Below are 21,662 nucleotides of genomic sequence, written 5' to 3'. Positions count from 1 at the left end.
TTTATTTGTTGAGCCTAAAAGAAATGGACAATTAAAAATATAAAAAACTAACATTAAATATTGATTGAATTTTAAGCTTTATGTCTTTAAAAATAGCTGAATTTTAGCTCTTTATCATTTCTGTTTTTAGCTTAGGATTTGAAATTTTTCTCACTGTAGCTCCTTGAAATTCTCTTGAAGTAATATGAAATAGGTAATTTATAAATAAATTCATATATTTTTGCCTACATGAAGTATTTAATAACTGTTCCTATTATTATAATTTCATAGTATGTTCTTAGAGTTTTCCAGAGAAACAACCAGCAGGAAATAGAGGTGTAGGGAGAGTTAAAGAAGAGGGAAGAGACTTACTGTAAATACTGACTCAACACTAGAGCGTGACTGAGGGGTCTCATAGCCTACCATTGTTGGAAACTTAAGAAAGCTGTGACGTGTGATGTTCAGACTAGTGGATGGTTTATAGTCTAATATGAGTCAGAAGGCCTATAAGCCAAGAGTACTTAAGAGAAAGAGGAGCTGAGTGTCTTTGCACAGAGAGTAGAGAGCAAGTTCAGCCCTCCTTTACCTTTTGTTTCTGATGGATTGGATGATACCCATGCACACAGGGGAGGAGAGCTTTCTTTTCTTCATACATCAGTATAAATGTCCCTCTCTGGGACTTCTTCACAGACACAGAGATAACCTTGATCTAGATACCTGGGCACCCTATTGCCCAGTCAAGTTGACACTCACAATTTACAATCATAGTGTTACTCATCTTGAGTACTTAAATTATCCTTAGATAATGTTACCTCCCACACTTGTAAATTATTGAAATAACTTGGCTCTGCCTGAGTCCAAGTCAAAGAGAACTGTAGAGTTTCTTAGATATCACACCAGTATGTTCAAGTTAGAAAGTAAAATAAAACAAGTCTTATAGGTTCAAGGCATTATTATCTTTAGCAATTCTTAGTGAGACTGTAATGATTAGTTACCAATGGATGTTTAAGAGAATTATACTTCACTTGTTCATATACTTTATTTTTAAAGTTATAAAGAGATTTAATAGTGCATGTTTAAATACCTAACTTACATTTGTTATTGAACAAAATGTTTTTCTCTGTGAAACCCCAGAGACAAACATGGTTACTGATCTACGGATTCACCGAGCTTCTGAAATCCACCATATTATATTTTCTTCTTAAACTCTTGCCTTAGCATGTTGAATATTGCTGCATTTGAAAACATTGGAATAGTTAGGATTTTGGAAGTATGATATACTTTGATTTGCTTAATTTATTATATTAGAAGTAACACCAAACAATTTTTACCTTATTTTCATCATATAATCCATATGTTACATGGATTATATAGAATTACGTGAATATGCCTAAAATTTATCCAAATTATCTTTCCTATTAACAGGAATATATTTTCACATATATCTTATAGCCTCCAAGGCAAAGTGTTTACATACCTAAAAACATACTTGAAATCCTAATTTAAAATCCCAGAATTTTTGATTCCTAGTATAGTTCGTTTATATGGAATAATGCCAATTTAGTAGTCTTTGTTCTCTCCCAGTGGCTTTTAAGCTACTCCATATAGGAATTTTATGCTATGATCTAATGTATAGGACTGTACATTTGTCTTTACAAAGCAGTGCCTCCCCATACCACCAGAAATGTACTGTTTTCTGTCCCATACTTGTAAGATTTCATTTTCTGGAGACAGCAGTAAGTCATCTTGACAAGGGAATGGGAATTGTCTGCTCTACTTGGGAGAGCTGTTTTATCACTGGCATTGTTTAGGATTGCTAGCAAATGCTGATAACCAAAGTAGAGGGTTTAATTATCAACCTAAAATTCTACAGTGTATCCCATCCTTTAGTGTCTGCGTCAGAATTGGCAATCCTTAGTGGACTGCCTGTACCGTGCCCGTGGGTTAAACAATTTGAAAAATGAATATTCTGCTTTCTATCCAACGTTCAAAGCTTATTTTGGACAGTAAATCTAAGAGCTAAAATGCTCATTTCAGTGGCTATGTGGAATTTTAAAAAATATGTACTTCGGTTTGTATATGGAAAACTTATAAAATATTTTTTTGTTTAATAGGCCTGGAGAATTTTCATGGATGGCAAAGGATAGAAAATAAATATCACTAACAGATTGGTAGAGAACATGTTGAGAGTACACATTCCTCTCTGGAATTCCCTGGATTGTATTTTGAGAATTATGTACCCAGTGTTTCTAATGCACTCACAGAGTCATTTCTCTAGACTATAAACTACTGCTACAAAATAACAGTGCTCTTTTCCAGATTATCAGTAATTCTAAAAAGTACATAGGCAAAAAGCTACCTTTCATCTCAACCAACCAGAAATGCTGCTTTTAAATAGTTCACATATTTAAAATATTTATAAACAAGATCATGTTTTTCTTAAAATGAAATGAAACTATTCATTTTTGGCATTTTTTATGTTGTCTGTCATGGCTCTTTCTATGTCAACATACAAATCTACATTACATAGTGACATAAACTTGCATTTTATACATAATACCTTATATCAGACTTAACAACCTCTAAAAAATATATAGTAAGAATGTTAGTTTTAGCTAGACAGTGGTGGCGTACGCCTTTAAGCCCAGTACTTGGAAGGCAGAGGAAGGTGGATCTCTGTAAATTCGAGGCCAGCCTGGTCTATAAAATGAGTTCCAGAACAGGCTCCAAAGCTACAGAGAAATCCTATCTAAAAAAAAAAAGTTAAAAAAAGGTCTTAATGACCTTTCTACAGCTGTTGCAACTTCTCAGCTCTTATGGTACATCAGAAAATCAGCAACAGAGTGCTTAAACGATTGGAGTTGGCTACTTTTTGAATTATAATTTTATTTATAAAAATGGGCTACTTATTTGGTGAAAGAAGTAGTCCAGTATGCTTATTTGTTTATTCTGTTCTTGTTATTAGTTTTTAATGGTTTTAGGGTCTCTCTACTATAAGTAACAGAGTTTTGGACGTATTTGTGTATGCCTAATTGTATACCTGCTTGTTATCTTTTTGTGATTTTTTTTCCTCCCAAGCCCTGCTGTATTAGTCAGGGTTCTCTAAATAATCAGAACTGATGGGATGAACAGGTAGTGAGATTAATTATGAATGAATAATATATGGGCTGGAGAGATGGCTCATGAGTTAAGAGTACACTGCCTGCTCTTCCGAAGGTCCTGAGTTCAATTCCCAGCAATCACATGGTGGCTCACAACCATTTGTAATGAGATCTGGTGCCCTCTTGAGGAAGAGACCTGGTGAGTCGTCCTCATCAACTTGGACTATGAAACCCAACATGGACAAGTTCAACAGAACCCCCATATGCAGGCTGCTCATGCATGTTTTGGCATTGCCAGGCCATAAATTTTTATTTTATATATATATGGAATTTGTTAGTGACTTCCAGGTCATGGTCTGAGTAATCCAACAATGGCTGTCTCTTTATTGGAAGGCCAAGGATTTGGTAGTTGTTCAGTCCATGAGACTGGATGTCTTAAGCCCCAGTTTGTTGCTGGTATTCCCAAGAAAGCCTAGTTTTCACTGTAATGTTAGAATCCTGAAAAAGTAGGTTCTAGCACCAATGAAGGGATGTTTCAGGAACAAAATAGATGAATTTACTAGCCAGAGTGAAGGCAAGCACACACAAAAACCAAAGGCTTTCCTTTTTCATATCCTTTTATGTGGTCTGCTACTAGATGGTCTAATCCAGATTTAAGATGGGTCTTCCACCTCAAATAATAGAACCAAGAAAAACCCTTTACAAGTGTGCCTAGTTGCTTAGGTTTTAGTTTATTTAGGATGTAATCAACTTGAAAACCAGATCTAACTATTACAACTGCTATTGTTAAAGTAAAGGTACTTACGTTTTAAGTATTGACACATCTTGCCGAATTGCCCCACAGATATGTGGAATACTTCTCTTACCCACAAATAATGAGGCAGTAGTGGTTTCTCCACAACTTTTTTGTATTGGTATTAAGTTTTATTTTCTGTGAAAATGAAACAAGAAAAATACATTTCTTATTAGGGAAGTCGAATATCTTTTCTGATTTTTATTGGATATTTGTATTTATTCTTTAATTGTCCATTCTTTGACCACCTTTAAGCTTTTATTGAGTTGAATTTTTTAAATGTCTTCTGAATACTAATTTTTTGACATATAAATTGATTTCAAATAGCTTTTTCCAAGTATGTTAAAATAGCATCTGTATTTTTAAGCAGCTTTACTGCTGTAATTTGCTATTCTCCATATGAAGATGTAAATTTAATGTTTAATATATGTATACCCATGAAAATATCACCAGTCTAGATAATTAACAGATTTATCACTCCAACATTTTCTAGCACCTCTTTTTAATTCCTCTCATGTGCCTTTCATGCCTCTTTCTTAGACTAACTCATGATATACTTTGTGTAATTATAAATGGTTTGAATATTCTAGCATTTTGTGTGTGCTTCCTCCCTCCCCTGTTGGCCTCATTTTTTCTACTCAATGTACTTTCAGATTCAGCCATGTTGTTGAATTCATCAGTAGTTCCTTGCCTTTCCATTGAGAAACATTATATTATATAAATATATCATGGTTGTCTATTGAAAGACATTTTGTTTCCCAGTTTTGGCAACAGGAAATAAAGATATCAAGAACTTTAGTGTTTTAATTTTAGGCATGTATTATCATTTAAAAAAGAAAAATTTATATTCTTAGCATATGCCTGTAATTTGGGGGATGAAGGTGGAGGTGCCAAGAGTTCAAGGTCATCATAACAAGTTGGAGGCCCACCTGGACTAGCATGATAGATATGGATCTGTTTACATTCTTCTACATGCTGACATCCAGTTATACCAGCACCATTTGTTGAAGATGCTTTCTTTTTTGTAGTGTGTATTTCTGATTTCTTTATTAAAAATCAGGTGCCGATAGGTGTATGGATTAACTTTGAAGTCTTCGATTCCATTGATCAAAATGTCTGTTTTTATGCCAGCACCATGTGGTTTTTATTATTATAGCTCTGCATTACAGCTTGAAATAAGTGATGGTGACACCTCCAGAAGTTCTTTTATTGCTCAGGATTGTATTAGTTATCCTGGGTATTTTGTTTTTCTATATGAAATTGAGGATTGTCCTTTCAAGATTGGTAAAGAATTGTGTTGGAATTTTGATGAGGATTGCATTGAATCTATAGATTGCTTTTAATAGGATTGTAATTTTTGCTATGATGATCCTACTGATCCATGAGCATGGAAGATCTTTCCATCTTCTGATATTTTCTTCAGTTTCTTTCTTCAAAGACTTCAAGTTTTTCTCATGCAAGTCTTGTTACCCCAAGGTATTTGATATTGTTTGTGGATGTTGTGAAGGATGTTGTTTCCCTGATTTCTTTCTCAGCTTGTCTTCTGTATATAGGAGGGCTACTGATTTTTTTTTTAGTTCATATTGTACCCAGCCACTTCGCTGAAGGTGTTTATCAGCTGTAGGAGTTCCTGGTAGAATTTTTTGGGTCACTTATGTATACTTTCATATCATCTGCAAATAGTGATACTTTGATTTCTTTTCCAATTTGTATTCCCTTGACTCTTTCAGTTGTCTTATTGCCCTGGCTAGGACTTCAAGTACATATTGGATGGATATAGAGAAAGTGCACATCTTGTCTTGCTTCAAATTTCTTTGCATTTCATTTGATGTTGGCTGCAGGCTTGCTGCAAATTGCCTTTATTATGTTTAGGACTTCTCTTATATCCTTCCAAAAGTATTCTATGTCTGTTCAAGTAAACAAGCATGCATGAAAGATACAGCAGACAGTCTTTAGAGATGGTTGTCATCAGGAACAGATTGCTGGGACCTGGATTGAAAACTATTTTCGAAAACCTTGCTTAAGAAAATGAATACCAAAGCTGGGTAGTGGTGGTGCACTTTTAATCCCAGCACTCAGGAGGCAGAGACAGGTGTATCTCTGCAAGTTCAAGGCAGCCTGGTCTACAGAGTGAGTTCCAGGACAGGCTCCAAAGCTACAGAGAAATCCTGTCTTGAAAACCAAAGAAAGAAACAAAGAAAAAGAAAGGAATGGGTAGTTGTTTAAGTGAGAAAAGAAATGACAGATTAGTTTTTTTTTTTTTTTTTTAATTTTTATTTTTTTTTTATTTTTTTTCTTTCTTTCTTTCTTTATTAAATATTTCAGTCTCTTCCCCACCTCCGCCTCCCCTTTCCCTCCCCCTCCCCCAATCCGTTCCCCCTCCCTCTTCAGCCCAAAGAGCAATCAGGGCTCTCCGTCCCGTGGGAAGTCCGAGGAAAACCCTCCTCCATCCAGGTCTCGTAAGGTGAGCATCCAAACTGCCTAGGCTCCCACAAAGCCACTACATGCAGTAGGATCAAAGACCCATTGCCACTGTTCTTGATGTCTCAGTAGTCCTCATTGTCCGCTATGTTCAGTGAGACCGGTTTTAACCCAGGCTTTTTCAGACCCAGGTCAGCTGGCCTTGGTGAGTTCCCGATAGAGCATCTCCATTGTCTCAGTGTGTGGGTGCACCCCTCGCGGTCCTGAGTTCCTTGCTCATGTTCGCTCTCCTTCTGCTCCTGATTTGGACCTTGAGATTTCAGTCCGGTGCTCCAATGTGGGTCTCTGTCTCTGTCTCCTTTCATCGCCTGATGAAGGTTAATATTCAGGAGGATGCCTATATGTTTTTCTTTGGGTTCTCCTTCTTCTTTAGCTTCTCTAAGAACCCGAATTGTAGGCTCAATGTCCTTTATTTATGGCTAGAAACCAAATATGAGTGAGAACATCCCATGTTCCTCTTTTTGGGTCTGGCTTACCTCACTCAGGATAGTGTTTTCTATTTCCATCCATTTGCCTGCAAACTTCAAGAAGTCCTTGTTTTTTACTGCTGAGTAGTACTCTAATATGTATATATTCCATACTTTCTTCATCCATTCTTCAATTGAGGGGCATCTAGGTTGTTTCCAGGTTCTGGCTATTACAAATAATGCTGCTATGAACATAGTAGAGCATATATTTTTGTTGCATGATAAGGCCTCTCTTGGGTATATTCCCAAGACAGATTAGTTTTTTTAAGTTGCTAAATACTACAAACAGTACAAAAATCTACCTTAATTATATAATGCTCCGCTTTATTACCTGTGTCAGTGATTTTATAAGGTACCTTTGTGTTTTAGTAGAAGTCAAACTTGGTTTTAGGATTTATTCAAGTGAATGTAAACCTACACCTTTACATCTTATTACTGAGTTCAGTTAATATAATGAGGCACAGGAATATTCATGGAAGCTGTTCTTATACTGTGATAACGTAAGTATATTGCAGCAATCTTGACAGACTATATCCCTACTTTTCACTGAACCCACTAAAAATACGTGTGGCTCAGTTTCCCCTTGGCTTCCTGTAATCTCAGCAGTGACATCAACCTGTTCACCATCTACTATCATAAAGAGGGATTAGGGTGGAAGCACAACCATTCTTAGTTGATTGTGCATTAATGTAGCAGCTTGTCTTGGTAACATATCCTGTCATCTTTGCACCCAGGAAAACTGAAGCAAGAGAATTGTGAGTTTAAAACCAACTTGGGCCTTATCACAAGGTCCTTTCTCAAAAGTGACAACAACAGAAAGCCACACATAAAAACAATATGGTATCTTACTGTTTGGTGGTCCCAGCCTCTTGGTATTTCAAACATAGATCAGAAACTATTGTCATGTATTTATGTAACTGTTGTATTGATCTCATAAGGTAAAACTATTAAATCAAAGAATACATGCAATTTTGATTTTGCATAGTAGTTGGCTAAATTACCCTACATAGATTGTTTTTATTATACCAGTGAGCATATTTGTTTCTCCTGTATATGTCAGCCTAAGAGGTTCTGGTTCCAACTGGAGATAGCATCAGATCCTACAGGTTTGGGCCTCAATTCTGTATGACTATATTCTCTCCCCATTCACAGGCCAGTCACAAGTCTGGACCTCCAAAACTTCTGACTAACCAGCTTTAAGTTAGTGTTTCCATAATTCCCTCTTTGGGTTCCATTAATTTGTTAGAATGACTCATTGAACTCAAGGAAACACTTAACTTTTACTCATTCATTTACTATAATAGAAATACTAAAGATATTATAAAAAGCCAGGTGGAAAAGATGTGTAGAGCAAAGACATGGGTATGGGCCCTAGAAATATATGCCTCCAGGTACACATTGAGCTGTCTAGAAGATCTCCAGAACTTTGTCTTAGAGGGTTTTTGATAGATACTTCATTGCATAGACATGATTGATTATATCAGTGGCCATTAGTAATAAACTCAACCTTCATCCCCTTTCAGGTTAGGATCTGGTGCTCAAAGTTCTGCCTAATCATGGTTGGTTCCTATGGTCACTAGCTTCTTTCCTGAGGCAGTCTCAGCTCTCCAAGAGTTGACTCATTAAAACAAAAGAAGCTGCCATCTAATGGACTTGGGATTTGTGTCAGTAAAATGAATACCTAATGAATATTAACAATATCCAAAGTTGAACATGGTTAATTTTTGTGTCTCCGATTTAGTATCCTCCTATTCCTTCCTCCAAGAGCATTTAAATCACTTTTTTCTTATGCTGCTGTGGGTCTGTGTCTGTGTAATCATTAAATATTTTACATGTATATAATTTATTTGCTGTAGGGAATTGTGAATCTAGCAATGCTGTTTTCCAGGTGGTGTTTCTAAGATCATTGAGATTATGCATCTTTTCCTCTGATTTAATGTGTCTCTCTAATCATGGGAATTTCTTACATACTTAGAACCTTATTTGTTCCTCTGTTGTTTTAAGTCCTTTAACAAAGCTTCATAAATTTCTGAAAGGTTTTTTTAAGTGTGGTTGCATATATACCTATTTTTTAGTTATTATGAATTATATTTTAAATTAACATTTATATTATTATGTTTTGGTTGTTTGAACATATAAGTGACAACAAAATATGTTAATTGTTTACTCTGTTTGCCAAATTTTTATATTTAGTCTGAATTAATTTTCAGGGTTTTTTTTTCCTGGCTTTTCCTTTTCTTTTAAAAATTGTGTAAGTAACATACCATCATTAAAAAAAATCAAACATAGCAGCAGTAAATATCCTTTCCCTACTCCTATTCTTTTACTCAGAGGGTAACTATTGTTATTAGTTTATTAATGCGCAAATCAACAAAAGCAAAACCTCTTCTCCAAAGTAACATATCTTTTGACTTCAATTTTGAAGTCAAGGTATTTTCAAAATACCTATCTTGGATTAATTCTGCAGCATTTATAAGCAAATATCTCTTAGCAGCTGTTGCTCCTTCCTCAGCATTCAAACAATTTAAAGAGAGCATAGTAGCATACAGTATCAAGATTCTCTGTGTATTTTTCATCCTTATGTGGCTTTAGTTTAACCTCGATTTCTTTTATTTTTATTTTTAACTTTTGGCTTTTTGAGACAGGTTCTCTGTGTATCTTTGTCCTGGAACTCCCTCCATAAACCAGGCTATCCTTGAACTCACAGAGATCCGTCTGTCTCTGCCTCCCAGGCAAATCCTACCGGCATGCACCACCACAACAGAATACTCTCTTTCTTTCTTTCTTTCTTTCTTTCTTTCTTTCTTTCTTTCTTTCTTTCTTTCTTTCTTTCTTTTTCTCTGAGAACTTTAACCTTTAGCCTGTATATATTTTTAACACACTGTAAACCATTTAGAGGTTTTCTTCCTCTTTGAATCTCTTTTTACTGTATATCTCTCCTTTTCTGACCACATGGGTCTTTAATTTGATAAGGAATATGAAGTTTTTTGTCACAACTCTATGGCATTTTAAGGTCCTTGCCAGGACCTTAAACAGTGTGTCCATAAACAACACTGGCTCTTAAGGCATTTCAAGGTCCTTACCAGGAAGCAAGCTGCAACAATGTGTTCATAGCTCAGTAGTTGGGACCGCCTGCTTGAAAGAGTCAGAGTTTTCCCTGGCAGGACGGCCCAGAAAGCTGGCATTTTAAAACAGTGCAGCTTTCTTCCTGTTACAGCTGAAAACTGAAATGCTTTACTCTAGTCTTTCCCAAGCTTTCTCAGGCTTTTTGTGGATGCAGTTATTCATGTGGGCACCATTTGTAACAGCTTGCAAGGGGGAATTTAAAAACCCACTCAGAATAGATCAAATTAGGCCGGCAGAGACTGTCCGGACCTGTGGATCTCGGGAGGCGTGGAGGTTACAGCTGAGGGAGGGCTCATGCCAAGCTGAGCTGGCCAAGCCAAGCTGAGCTGGCCAAGCCAAGCTGGCAGCAGGCAGCTGAGCCAGAGGCAGGCAGCCAAGCCAGGGGATGGGTGGGTGCAGGGGGTTCTAAAACCAAACACTGGGCGCCAGAATAATGCGCAAATCAATCCCACACCAGTTTGGATTCAGAGGGGTATTTATTTAGAGGAAACTTACAGAACAACGAATAGCCAGGAAAGGAGTCTAGTCGCTGGATCAAGAGCCAGAACCAAACAAAATGTAAACACCAGTAACACAAAAATCTCTTTACTTTCTCTCAAACATATCTTCATTCCTCCTGGTGGCATTGGGGGCTTTGGTGTGTCATATAGTAAACCCCTTTGTTCCATCAGGTTTACTAGCAAATGTTCATTGCAATGAGTCACTGGTCCGGTTCAGTGCCTCTGGTTTCTGGTACACCATCGTCCCTGGATCCTCACCAGAATTCCTCTGGGATATCCTGTTTCCACCCTGAGCCTTGGAGATCCTGAGGCTATCATTCCTAGACTCCTGCAGGTCCTAGATGGGGTAGATGCTAGGGTAGGCCAACCCAAGGCCTGGCCGTGGGCCCGGTTGGTAGCAGCTGGTCAGTCTAGGCCCCTGGGTATACCTGCTTCAGGTGAGAGGGCAGAGTCAGCTCCCCTAGAGCCATGCCTTCAGGGTTGGTTTAGCCTTGCCTGTGGTTGTGGGGTGGGAGCTACCTCTCCAGCCTGCAGGGGTCAGCTCTCTTGCTACAGTGTCCAATGAGAGACAAGGTAAGCTTTCCCAGGGCCAGCGAAGGGCGTGGCCAACTTAGCATGACCCCTGATTTCATCTCCCATGATTCCTAAGGCCTAAGGTGACACAGGCCATAGATATTACTACAGACCCCAGCTTCAGCTGTACCACGGACCCAAACATGGCCCTCGGCAGCAGCTTGGGCCTGGACGACATTCTGGTTCTGGGTGGAAGGAATGGCCACTCAGGTGGGAATGGTTCTGTCGGCTGCATGGCTGCTAGACACCATCAGGTTGCAGCCCCAACTGTGGGCATCTATGTGGCCTTTGGTGGCAGCACAGACCCCAGCCATAGTAGGACTATGATCCTTGGCAGCAGATGGGTCTGGATGTCACCTCTCCTGGTGAGAGTGTGTCCCTCAGCACCAAAATATTTGAAATGTTTAGGAATACCTAATAAAATATGAATAAAATTTCACTTTGATAGAGCATTCAAATACTATGTAAATACTATGAATTCTGTGGTCTAAAAATTTGTTGATATGTGAATAGCTACCTAATTTTATTTTAATTTCTTTTATATTTTGAAGCTCCACCTGAATTCTTGAAACAACCTGCTAACATATATGCTCACGAATCTATGGATATTGTATTTGAATGTGAAGTCACTGGGAAGCCAACTCCAACTGTGAAGTGGGTCAAGAATGGGGATGTGGTTATCCCAAGTGATTATTTTAAAATTGTAGTAAGTATTTTTTCAAAGAAATACTTTTATTTCTGAAACCTTTTAAGTGTCTTAAATATAACTAAAAGATGTATTTATATATACCAATTCAAATTACTGCAAATAACAAAATAGAAAATCACCATCAGCATTTCTTGAGAAATACAGTGTGTGCATACATATGTGTGTGTTTCTCATTGCCTCCCCATTCTTCCTCCCTTTCTTCCCTCCACCCCACCCCGGGTCTCACTGTAGTTCTGGCTGCCCTGGAATTCACAATGTACACCAGATTGGTCTGGAACTCACAGAGATCTGCCTGGGGATAAAGGCATATGCCACCCCATCCTGGTCTCTCTGGAAATATAGATAGATGATAATTTTGAAAAACATCAATTATTTATTTAACAAACTATACAAAGCCTAACCAAAAAGTTATAATTCAGTGCACATACTCTTCAAAGTCAGAAAGAGCCCATGCCAACAGTTCTAACAACAAAAACCCTTTTAGACAGTGAGTGCATCATCACATAGTGCCTTTTAATTTAATTTGCATGTATTAAAAGAATTTTTGAAGTAGGTACAAGCAAAATATGGTGATAACTCATGTGTCATTCCAGTCCTCAGGAGGTAAAGGCAGGAGGCCAGATTAGGTCACTCCTTGAGGCTGTCTCAAAACTGGAAAAATTGTAAGTTCAGAAAGTTAAATGTGGAACTGGATTGATATCTCATTCTTTAAAATGTTTTCATGTAAGCATGAAGGCCTGGGGACAGTCACCAGGAGAAACCCACATAAGGCATTTTGTGTTGTAATGCCAGCACTGTGGAGAGGGAGACAACTGAATTCTAGAGGCTCATTGGCCAGCTAACCTAATCAGTCAGTCTCTCAGATCCCAGTGTGAGAAAAAAAGATGTTAGATGTATCTAATAATTCTTTGTCAATTATGCTTTTTATTTCATATGTATTAGGTATATAGTAGATATTTTTTATCTAGTAATAGTACCATTATCTAATATTCTACTAATAGGATTATTTAGGTTTTAGTAATAATTATTACTGGTATACCTAAAGATCTTTACATAATACTTAGTAAAAAGCTTAGAAATAATTATAGTGTTTTAAAGACAATGTCATTTTACAGATTTATCCTATAAGTAATTTTTTGTGGGGATGTATTTTCTGTTTCTGAAATGCATAATCTCATGTTAACAAAAAGTTTCTGCGTATTTAACATTAAAAAACCAATTTGTTGTAGTTAAATTAGCATTTTTCTTTTATCAGTATTTACATGTTGTTAAATTTTAAAGCAATGTTTATGCTAAGAACATTATTTCTTCTGTCTCCTTGAGAACACATCCTTGAGATTTTAAACTTATGTTCCATCAGTGAGGTCATAAAATTTTATGTATGTTTTTCTTCCTTAGAAGGAACATAATCTTCAAGTTTTGGGTCTGGTGAAATCAGATGAAGGGTTCTATCAATGCATTGCTGAGAATGATGTTGGAAATGCACAAGCTGGAGCCCAGCTGATAATCCTTGAGCATGGTAAGAGGGGAGTAGCAGCAAGCTGAAGGAGCTGATATTGGAGGCACTGTTACTCCAGGGTGCCTTGTGACTGCTAGCTTGCTTGGTAAAGCCCAGATGTGACACAACTACAAGAAAAAGAGCAGCAGTCTTAAGTCATTTCTGTCACTTCAATTACTTCGAGGGCTTCAGCAGGTTAAGAGCACTGTCTGCTCTTTCAGAAGACCCAGGTTTGATTCCCAGCACCCACATGGCGCCTCATAACCATTTGTAACTCCAGTTCTGGAAGAGATCTGATTCCCTCTTCTGGTCTCCTTGGGTAGCACATGTGCTGTACATATCTATATTCAGATGAAACACTCATACACACACACACACATTTAAAAAAAAAAAAAACAACAGGGACTGGAGAGATGGCTCAGCAGTTAAGAGCACTAGCTGCTCTTCCAGAGGTCTTGAGTTCAATTCCCAGCAACCACACGGTGGCTCACAACCATCTGTAATGAGTTCTGGTGTGCAGGCATACATGTCGGCAAAACACTGTATACATAATAAATAAATCATCAATCAATCAATCAATAAATAGCCAGGTGGTGTTGTACACCTTTAATACTAGCACTTGGGAGGCAGAGGCAAGCAGATCTCTAAGTTTGAGGCAGCCTGGTCTTCAGAGTGAGTTCCAGGATAGCCAGGGCTACACAGAGAAACCCTGTCTTGAAAGAAAAAGAAAGGAAAGAAGGAAGGAAGGAAGGAAGGAAGGAAGGAAGGAAGGAAGGAAGGAAGGAAAGAAAGAAAGAAAAAAAGAAAGAAAGAAAGAAATTAAAACATAAAATTACTTGGAGATATATTTTCAGATAATGTTAAAAAAAAGTTGATATTAAGGAAGAGAAAAACTGAAAGTCATACACAAGTGTTTATCAGAGCCCACTTGTGTTGTTCTCACAACTGTATTTCTGCCTTATAAGGAAAACTTCTTAATATTTGCACTAAATTTTTGTTGTTTTTCCAAAATAAAACTAGTGTGCCTTTTTTGATATTCATTAAAGAAATACCTGTTTATTATATAAAATAAATTCAGTCAACATTCAAAAAATAGAAAAGGATACAAGAGTCAGAGGAAACCACTGTAATTTGAACAGGGAAAGCTTAATGTAATGAGTTATTAATTCTAGAGAGTAACCAGGGTTTAGGTAGTAAGAAAAGACCTCTTGTAAATAGCAGCAGTAGTCCCTGGGTACCTTCACCTAAGGCTGAAATCTGGGCGTCATTGGAAAGAATGTGGCTCTGGCTTCCTAGATAACAGATAAGTAGATATAGTGTTTTGCTGTTGAAACTTCTAATTTATTTTTTAGAGTCTGAGGAGAGTAGATCATAAGTTGATAGCTCACCAGAGGCATTTTCTGCAAAAACACTCAAGAGGGTGTATGTTGGGGAAGGATGTTGGCTATCAGAACCTGCACATGAGAACTAACAATGAAACCCTCTCCTTCTATAATTGGTGTCTCCAGTGCCTGTGCTGATATGTGTAACATGTATGTCAGCTGAGAAGAGGAAAAATTATATTAAAGGTGCCTAGCTTCATTTTGTCAAGCAGGAAGAAAAACTTGAATTGGGAATTGGAAGGCAGTAATTCTAAATCTTGCCATCTAGGAGTGTTGCATGGGAGACATAGAGATATCATTCCATTGGACATTTTCCATGTTAACAAAATAACAATGTTGTTCTTTGTTGGATAGAATATTTACATAGTTTTATATAATTTATTCTGTTTGGTTGTATTTAACTTATCCTCTTTTTTGTTGTTTTTTGTTTTGCTTTTATGAACAATATATTACACTGAACCTTTTTATGTGATTATGTTCTCATACTAAATTGATGTTGTATAGCAGTTCTGTCATAAATTGGTGAGGTGGTCATTGGGCTTATTTTAGCAGCTAAAGCTGTTTTCTTTTTTTTTTTCTTCTTCCATTTTGAGCATTTTTTTGTGGATGCATGGCAAAGGTAGCACTTCAGAAATCTGATCTTTTGCCTGAGTCAAATAAAGTCACTTAACTACAGTTTCAACAGGTTCCTCTGACAGCTGTCAGTTAACCAGGGAAGCTAATTGAAAAAGCTGGCACCTTTTCTGACCATTCACTAAATAGCATATGGGATTTATAGATGCTATTTTAAAATCTACTTGAAAATAATGTTATAAAAGGTATAAAATATTTGAACTGTTTTTCACTCTCTTTCTGTGGTTATACCTTTCTCTCATTCATTGGAAATGACTTTAGCAGCTTTTCAAGTTTGTAAAATAAAAAAAACTCACCAGCTGAATGAGTAAAGTCTTGTTGGATTTGGTTTTGTTTTGTTTTGAAGTACGAGGGCAATGACTGTCTTAGTAAACTTTACAGATATCTGGTGTATTCACATCTACCTAAGCATTGGGGCTTCAGCATATTTATGTCTGTGATTGCTACTATAAATCTTACCAGTATAAATGGGTGACTGTGTTAGGAGCATCTTAATAGAGTTTTCCTCTGAATGTGCTTGGTGGTATAATAATTTTATTGATGGTATGTTTTCTTCTTTGGCTTTGAGAACATTTAAGGGCTTTGGGAATTTTTTTTTGTTATAATCATATTGACAATGCACTGGCAAGTCATAGGCCTTTTAGAAGGTTTTAAGTCCCATGTTTATTAAGTTTGTTTCCTATTTTTGTCATTTTATTTTTTTCTTAAAAGTTAATTTACATGTATGCATGTGTGCAAGCTTTTCTGTATGTGTACCATGGTCCCTTGCAGGCTAAGTTTCAAAATCCCTCGAAATAGAGTTATAGTTGGTTGTGAGCTGCTTGATGTGGTTTTAGGAACAGAACCTGGACCTCTACAAGAATAGTAAGCCCTCTTAACACTGAGCTATGTATCTCCAACCCCTGCTTATTTGTTTTTGAGATGGAAAGAGTTTAGCACAATTAATAAAAACCCAGAGACAGAAATTGGGGCTCAGCCTGAAGGTCAGAAAAGCAAAACAGCCAACCACTGACTCTTACCTCTACCTCAGTCCAAAATGGCGATCCTGTCTCCAGGAATCTCAGAATGATACTGTGTATGAGACCTGTCTCCTCCCGTCTTACATTCCTCCCTAGTCCTGGGATTAAAGGTGTGCACCACTACTGCCCAATTTCTGTGGCAAACAAGTGTGGCTCCTGAGATTAAAGGTGTGTGTTACCACTGTCTGGTCTGTAAGGCTGATCATTGTGGATGTTTTACTCTCTGAACTTTAGACAAGCATTATTTATTAAAATACAAGTGAACCCATTATGATTGTTTTATTCTAGTTTTTTCTTTAAGAACTTCAGCTTAATATCCTTAAATTATTTTTTATTTATGACTCTGTCTGTCTTTTATCTTATCTTTTGATGTTTTATATAAAGATTATTTTTATATTGTTAAGTTTTGTGTATGTGTCTTTATGTAAATATATGCATATGAGTTCAGGTCTCACAGAATTCAGAGGCATTGGATCTCTCCAGCTGGACTCAACAAGTGATAGTGAGCCACCTAACATGGGTGCTGGCAGCTGAACTCAGGTCCTCTGCTAGAGCTATAAGTGCTTTTTACTGCTGAGCCATTTTTCCAGCCCCTTAATGTTTTGATTTTTAAGACAAATATTTATGTAGGAAAGCTAAAAGAGTGAATATAGCAATTTATAATACCTGATAACTCTCTTTATGGTATTATAGTACAGTAAAAGAATGTAAGATTTTATAACCGTAGTGGAGCTGCTTTCTTTTTTTCCTTTTTTTTTTTTTTTTTTTTGGTACATACAAAACAGCACGGAAGAGATAATGCCCACGATTAAAAATCAAAGCAATGCAGCAGCACTAAGACATTATAATGGGATACCAGAGTACAAACTGGGTAGGAAACTGTTGTGAGATAATAATTACATGTATTCTATCTATAAATTTTTTTTAGATTTTATCTAAAAATGACTGACAAAAGGATATTAGTGATCTTTCTCATTCAGACATTGTCAGCAGGTTGGAAATTAAATAGCACTACAGAAAAATCAGAGATAATTCCCAAGGTTTTATATAGTGACTGGAAGATTGATAGTCAAACTGAAAAAATAGAAACAGAAGGCAAGTCAGAGAAAAATTATGCAAGTGGGATGTGGTAGTGCATGCACTGGAGAGGCCAAGGGGGGCAGAATTGTATAGCAAGAGCCTGCCTCAGCAAGAGGGCAGGGGTAGGGTAAAGACAAAGAACCAGCTGCTCTCACTGTGTAAGAGCCTGATGCTTAAGAATCCACACTCCTTTAGCCCATCTGAAAGCTGAATTGATAAAACAGCCAAATAGGGCAAGTTTCCCTGCCACACAGCCTATGTGTTGGGTTATATGAATTGTTTTAGCTTACCACAAAAGATTGAACTGGCTGCCAGAAATTAAAGGGTGGAGCTTTCAATTTTAACTAATTCTTTAAGGCCAAGTATGCTCTAGTTCGGAAGATATGTAGGACCCAGACACCAAGGGATCTCTTGTTTCCTTTCAGATAAATTTTCCTGGTGTTCTACATAGTATTCCCAGTTGAGAAGAAATCCAGAATAGGAGGATCAAAGTTTTCTTTCAGGTCTAGAAATAAAGAAGGTGTTCTATTCTCTTGGGAGGTAGACACAAGCCTCTCACATCTCCTCGGATCCTTTTGTAAGCCGCAAACTCATGGAAAAGGAACAAAAAACCTGCTTATTTTAGATGTTTCTGGAGAAAGTTTAGAAACTGAACTCCTGTGAGGGAAACTCTCAGACACACACACCCACCCACCCACCCACCCACCCACCCACCCTACCTCTTGAGCCTGGCCTGGGGAGATATACAGGATACTGAATGTAAAATGTAAGGGCTTGCACATGCTGGGTAAAAATGCTCTATTACTAAACTACACACTCTCTGTCCTTGGAAGGAACTCAGAACACAGGGGGAAAAATCATTGTTACTGAGGGGAAGGATAGAAGATAAAGCTCTACTTTTTATGTTTTAGGCTCTAGAAGGCACTGATATCAAGAAGCCCTTTTGAGAGTAGTATTTAAAATTAAGAACATGCCCGCCTAAGATCAGCATAGTACAAAGCAGATTTAGCCTGCCATAGAAAGAATCACTGAGCCTACCTAAGATTGAAGCTGGACAAGGACAGCAGAGAATTTCATCTACTTATCCATGAGACTAGCACCAAGGCAGAAAGACTTTATTTTGAAAAAGGTTATAACATGATGAGAAATTGCTTTTGTAATAGTGTCCATAAATGTTTCAGAGCTAATGGAAAGAAGAATAGTTGGGGAAGCCTTCTGTCTCTGGACACACGACAGTGGTAGCCTTGTCTATAGAGCAGTTTGAAGCTTGTGGTATACAGTAGGTGGCTGTAACAACTAAATCTATACCAGACTCAATTCCTGACTATGTTGGCTAAACTTCACTCTAATAGTTTGACCAGAGAACAGGCATACCAGTGCCAAGGTGTAAATGACACTTAACTCTTAACTTAGCTCTGCATTCTTTGTTCTTCACTCAGTGAAAAATTTATAGACCTCCCCCAAAAAAGCAAAGGAAAAAAGCCTATTCAGTGTTGAAAGATACAACAGTAAACAGAACCAGATTCAAGAACTTTTTACTTCTTTATATAACTTCAGTGCAAAGATACTAGAAAGTGTACCACCCACTTGCCATTCCTTACAGACTTTTCTTTTAAAAACTACTCAGACATGGTTTTACAGCCTACAAAATTAACCAAACAAAGAACTGAAAACCAGATGATACCATACTTAACATGGTCCAGCAATCCTATTTCTTGGTATTTGCCTAAGTTGAAAAATTACATCCATATGAAATGAGCACTCAAGTCTTTATAGCACCTTTATCCCCAAGCACCACAACTTAGAACAACAAAGATAGTCTTTAGTATGTGCATGGTTAAGCTGTGGAGTTTTATTGCCTGGGCGTGTTTTAGTTAGATAGACTACCATAAGTAAATGTGGGTCTTAAGGACAAAGAAGATAAGAACAGAGCAAAGGAAATAGTTAACTAGGCAGTAGCTGTGATTTTGGTGGGGGGATTGTGAGCCTTAGCCTTTAATGGCTGAGCTACCTCTCTAGTCCAAGATGATGATTTTTAAAATCACAGGATGAGAGGATGTAGCTCCGTGGTAGAAGACTTGCCTAGCATGAGGGGGGCCCTGGTTGGGTAACCAGTACTAGATGGCAAGGGAGAGAATAAAACCACAGATCCCCAGAAGAAGCTCAGTTACCCCATTGTAAGCTTAACTCCAAAGTGATAATGGTAATAATGGTGATGACAGTGAAAGAAAATGACCTGTATGCATCATGGCTAAACACTAAAAGACCAAACATAAGAAAATTGTGGAATTAAAAAAAAAATAGCAAAACAATCCAGGCGGTAGTAGCGCACACCCTTAATCCCAGGTCTCTCTGAGTTCAGGGCCAGGACAGCTAGGGCTGTTAAACAGAGAAACTATCTTGAAAACTCATAAATAAGTAAATAAATAGACAGACAAAGGAAAAAACAGTCCCACTAGGACTGGTAAACAGAGAAACTCTGCCTCAAAAGATAGATAGATAGATAGATAGATAGATAGATAGATAGATAGATAGATAGATAGATAGATAACAAAGCAAATCAAAAACGGTCCCATGAGATACATCTTCAAAATAATCTCACACCCAGTGTTCAATGAACACTGTATAAGAGGAAATGGAAAGATTTAAGAGCCAGAGGATCAGGAAGTTTGCTGTGAGATTGTGTCTTCTGGTAGCATCAGAAGGTATAGCTAGAATATGTCACCAAAACAGATGCCCAAACATGAGCTGAATAAAAATGACACCAATGAGCATCCCAAACTAGATGAGTCTCAACCCTACACAAAGAACTGTAGGCAACTGAGTAAAGCTGGGAGCAGGAGAGGTAGTCTTCTCAAGGGTAGAGTACATCAATTGGTTGTCCACTGCCAAATGGTCAGCTCTGAAAACATACATAGAAGTAGCATTATATGGACTCAACATGCTATATTTAGGAATATATTTGTATGTAAAAAAATATATATATACAATAAAAATTAGTGAGAAAAGAGGCCATCACTTTGAAAGAAAGCTGGGAGAAGCATATGAGAGGTTTGGAGGACAATGATGGTGTGTTGCATAAAGTAGAGATGATTCTGGCAGGCCCCAGTGATATCCTTTAATTTGGCAGGATATAGGCAGAGACTTGAACAGCATCAAAGAGGAATGATGAAAATTAGTGGGCCCTCCTTCTACAATTAGCCTCCTTTGAACCCCTTTACCTTTGTAGTTAGTGGCATTGTGACCTCCATATACATTATGGCTTTATAGCAATTCCTAAATCCTCTCACCTTGTATTCTTGTTTGTGTAGATTTTTTGATATTTGTTTTTACCAGATTTATTAATATTTTAAAAATAATTTTCGAAAATGGACCAGATTAAGGTTGACACAATGTGCCTCAGGCTGGATTCATCCATTTCCTGCATTTTTTTATTGGAACATAGACATACACATTTGTTGCCAGATTATCTATGTCTTTATCTGTTTCTTGTTTGTGGTCATTTCATACTATAATGACAAAAATCGGTAGTTTAGATAGAGATCAAATGGCCCGTAAAACCTAAAATATTCTCTTGCCTTTTATAGAAAATGTTTGCCAGCTACCAGACTACATTACAAATGTTTAATAGTTTGTGATCTAAGTTATTTCTCACTTAAGACCTTTTAAAGGAAAACATTGGAGCAGAGTAAAGGAAAAGAGAAGTAAAAGGATAAAAAACAAGGATGGGAGCAGGAGCAGAAAGACAGATCTAGGAGGAAATGTGTGGCAACTCCATGAAAACTGTCAGGGGGAGAAGTAGGAACTGCAGATACATTGTTAGTGCATCCTTCCCAGGAGCAGCACAGTGGAGGAAACCAGTGAAGTGCTCTTTATGTTCAGATGTGAGGTATTTTATGTCATGGCATCAGGAAACACAATTTCTTACTGAATTAGGAGGTAGAATTTGAGAAGTATTGTTTCAATATTTTCTTAATCAAAACTTTTAAAATGTAAGATGAAGCTGGCAAGATCACTCAGTGGATAAAGGCACCTACCACCAAGCCTGATGATCTGAGTTGAATCCCCGGAACCCAGAGTGTGGAAGGAGAGAACTAACTCCCTCAAGTTGTTCTCTGATTGTTTCATATGTATGCTATGCCTGTCCACACATACACATGTACACATTTGCACAAATAAATAAGCAAAGTGTAATAATTTTAGGAAATAAAAATATGATTTAAAATATGTATATTTTAAATCTTATGCATTTTCAGTAACAGAAACACTCTTTGTTGCTACCTTTGCTGTTGGTATTGGTTTTTGAGATATCTGCCTGTGT

General features: G+C 37.3%; 1 protein-coding gene across 4 annotated transcripts in view; it reads left to right on the top strand.

The window, feature by feature from the left end:
* The window catches only part of Neo1 (neogenin 1), a 165,339-nt gene that overhangs the window by 68,231 nt on the left and 75,446 nt on the right, over positions 1–21,662 (top strand). For all 4 annotated transcript variants that reach the window (XM_050151829.1, XM_050151828.1, XM_050151827.1 and 1 more), the window contains exons 6-7: positions 11,572–11,726; positions 13,128–13,248. In XM_050151829.1, the coding sequence (XP_050007786.1) occupies positions 11,572–11,726; positions 13,128–13,248 (276 nt within the window). The remainder of the gene's footprint in view (positions 1–11,571; positions 11,727–13,127; positions 13,249–21,662) is intronic.

This window comes from Alexandromys fortis, unplaced genomic scaffold (genome assembly GCF_014885135.2).
Source record: "Alexandromys fortis isolate MF-2015 unplaced genomic scaffold, M_Fortis_MF-2015_v1.1 scaffold_70, whole genome shotgun sequence".
Taxonomy (NCBI): Eukaryota; Metazoa; Chordata; class Mammalia; order Rodentia; family Cricetidae; genus Alexandromys; species Alexandromys fortis.
Note: the sequence above shows the minus strand (reverse complement) of the source record. Positions and strands in the feature narration are given on the sequence as shown.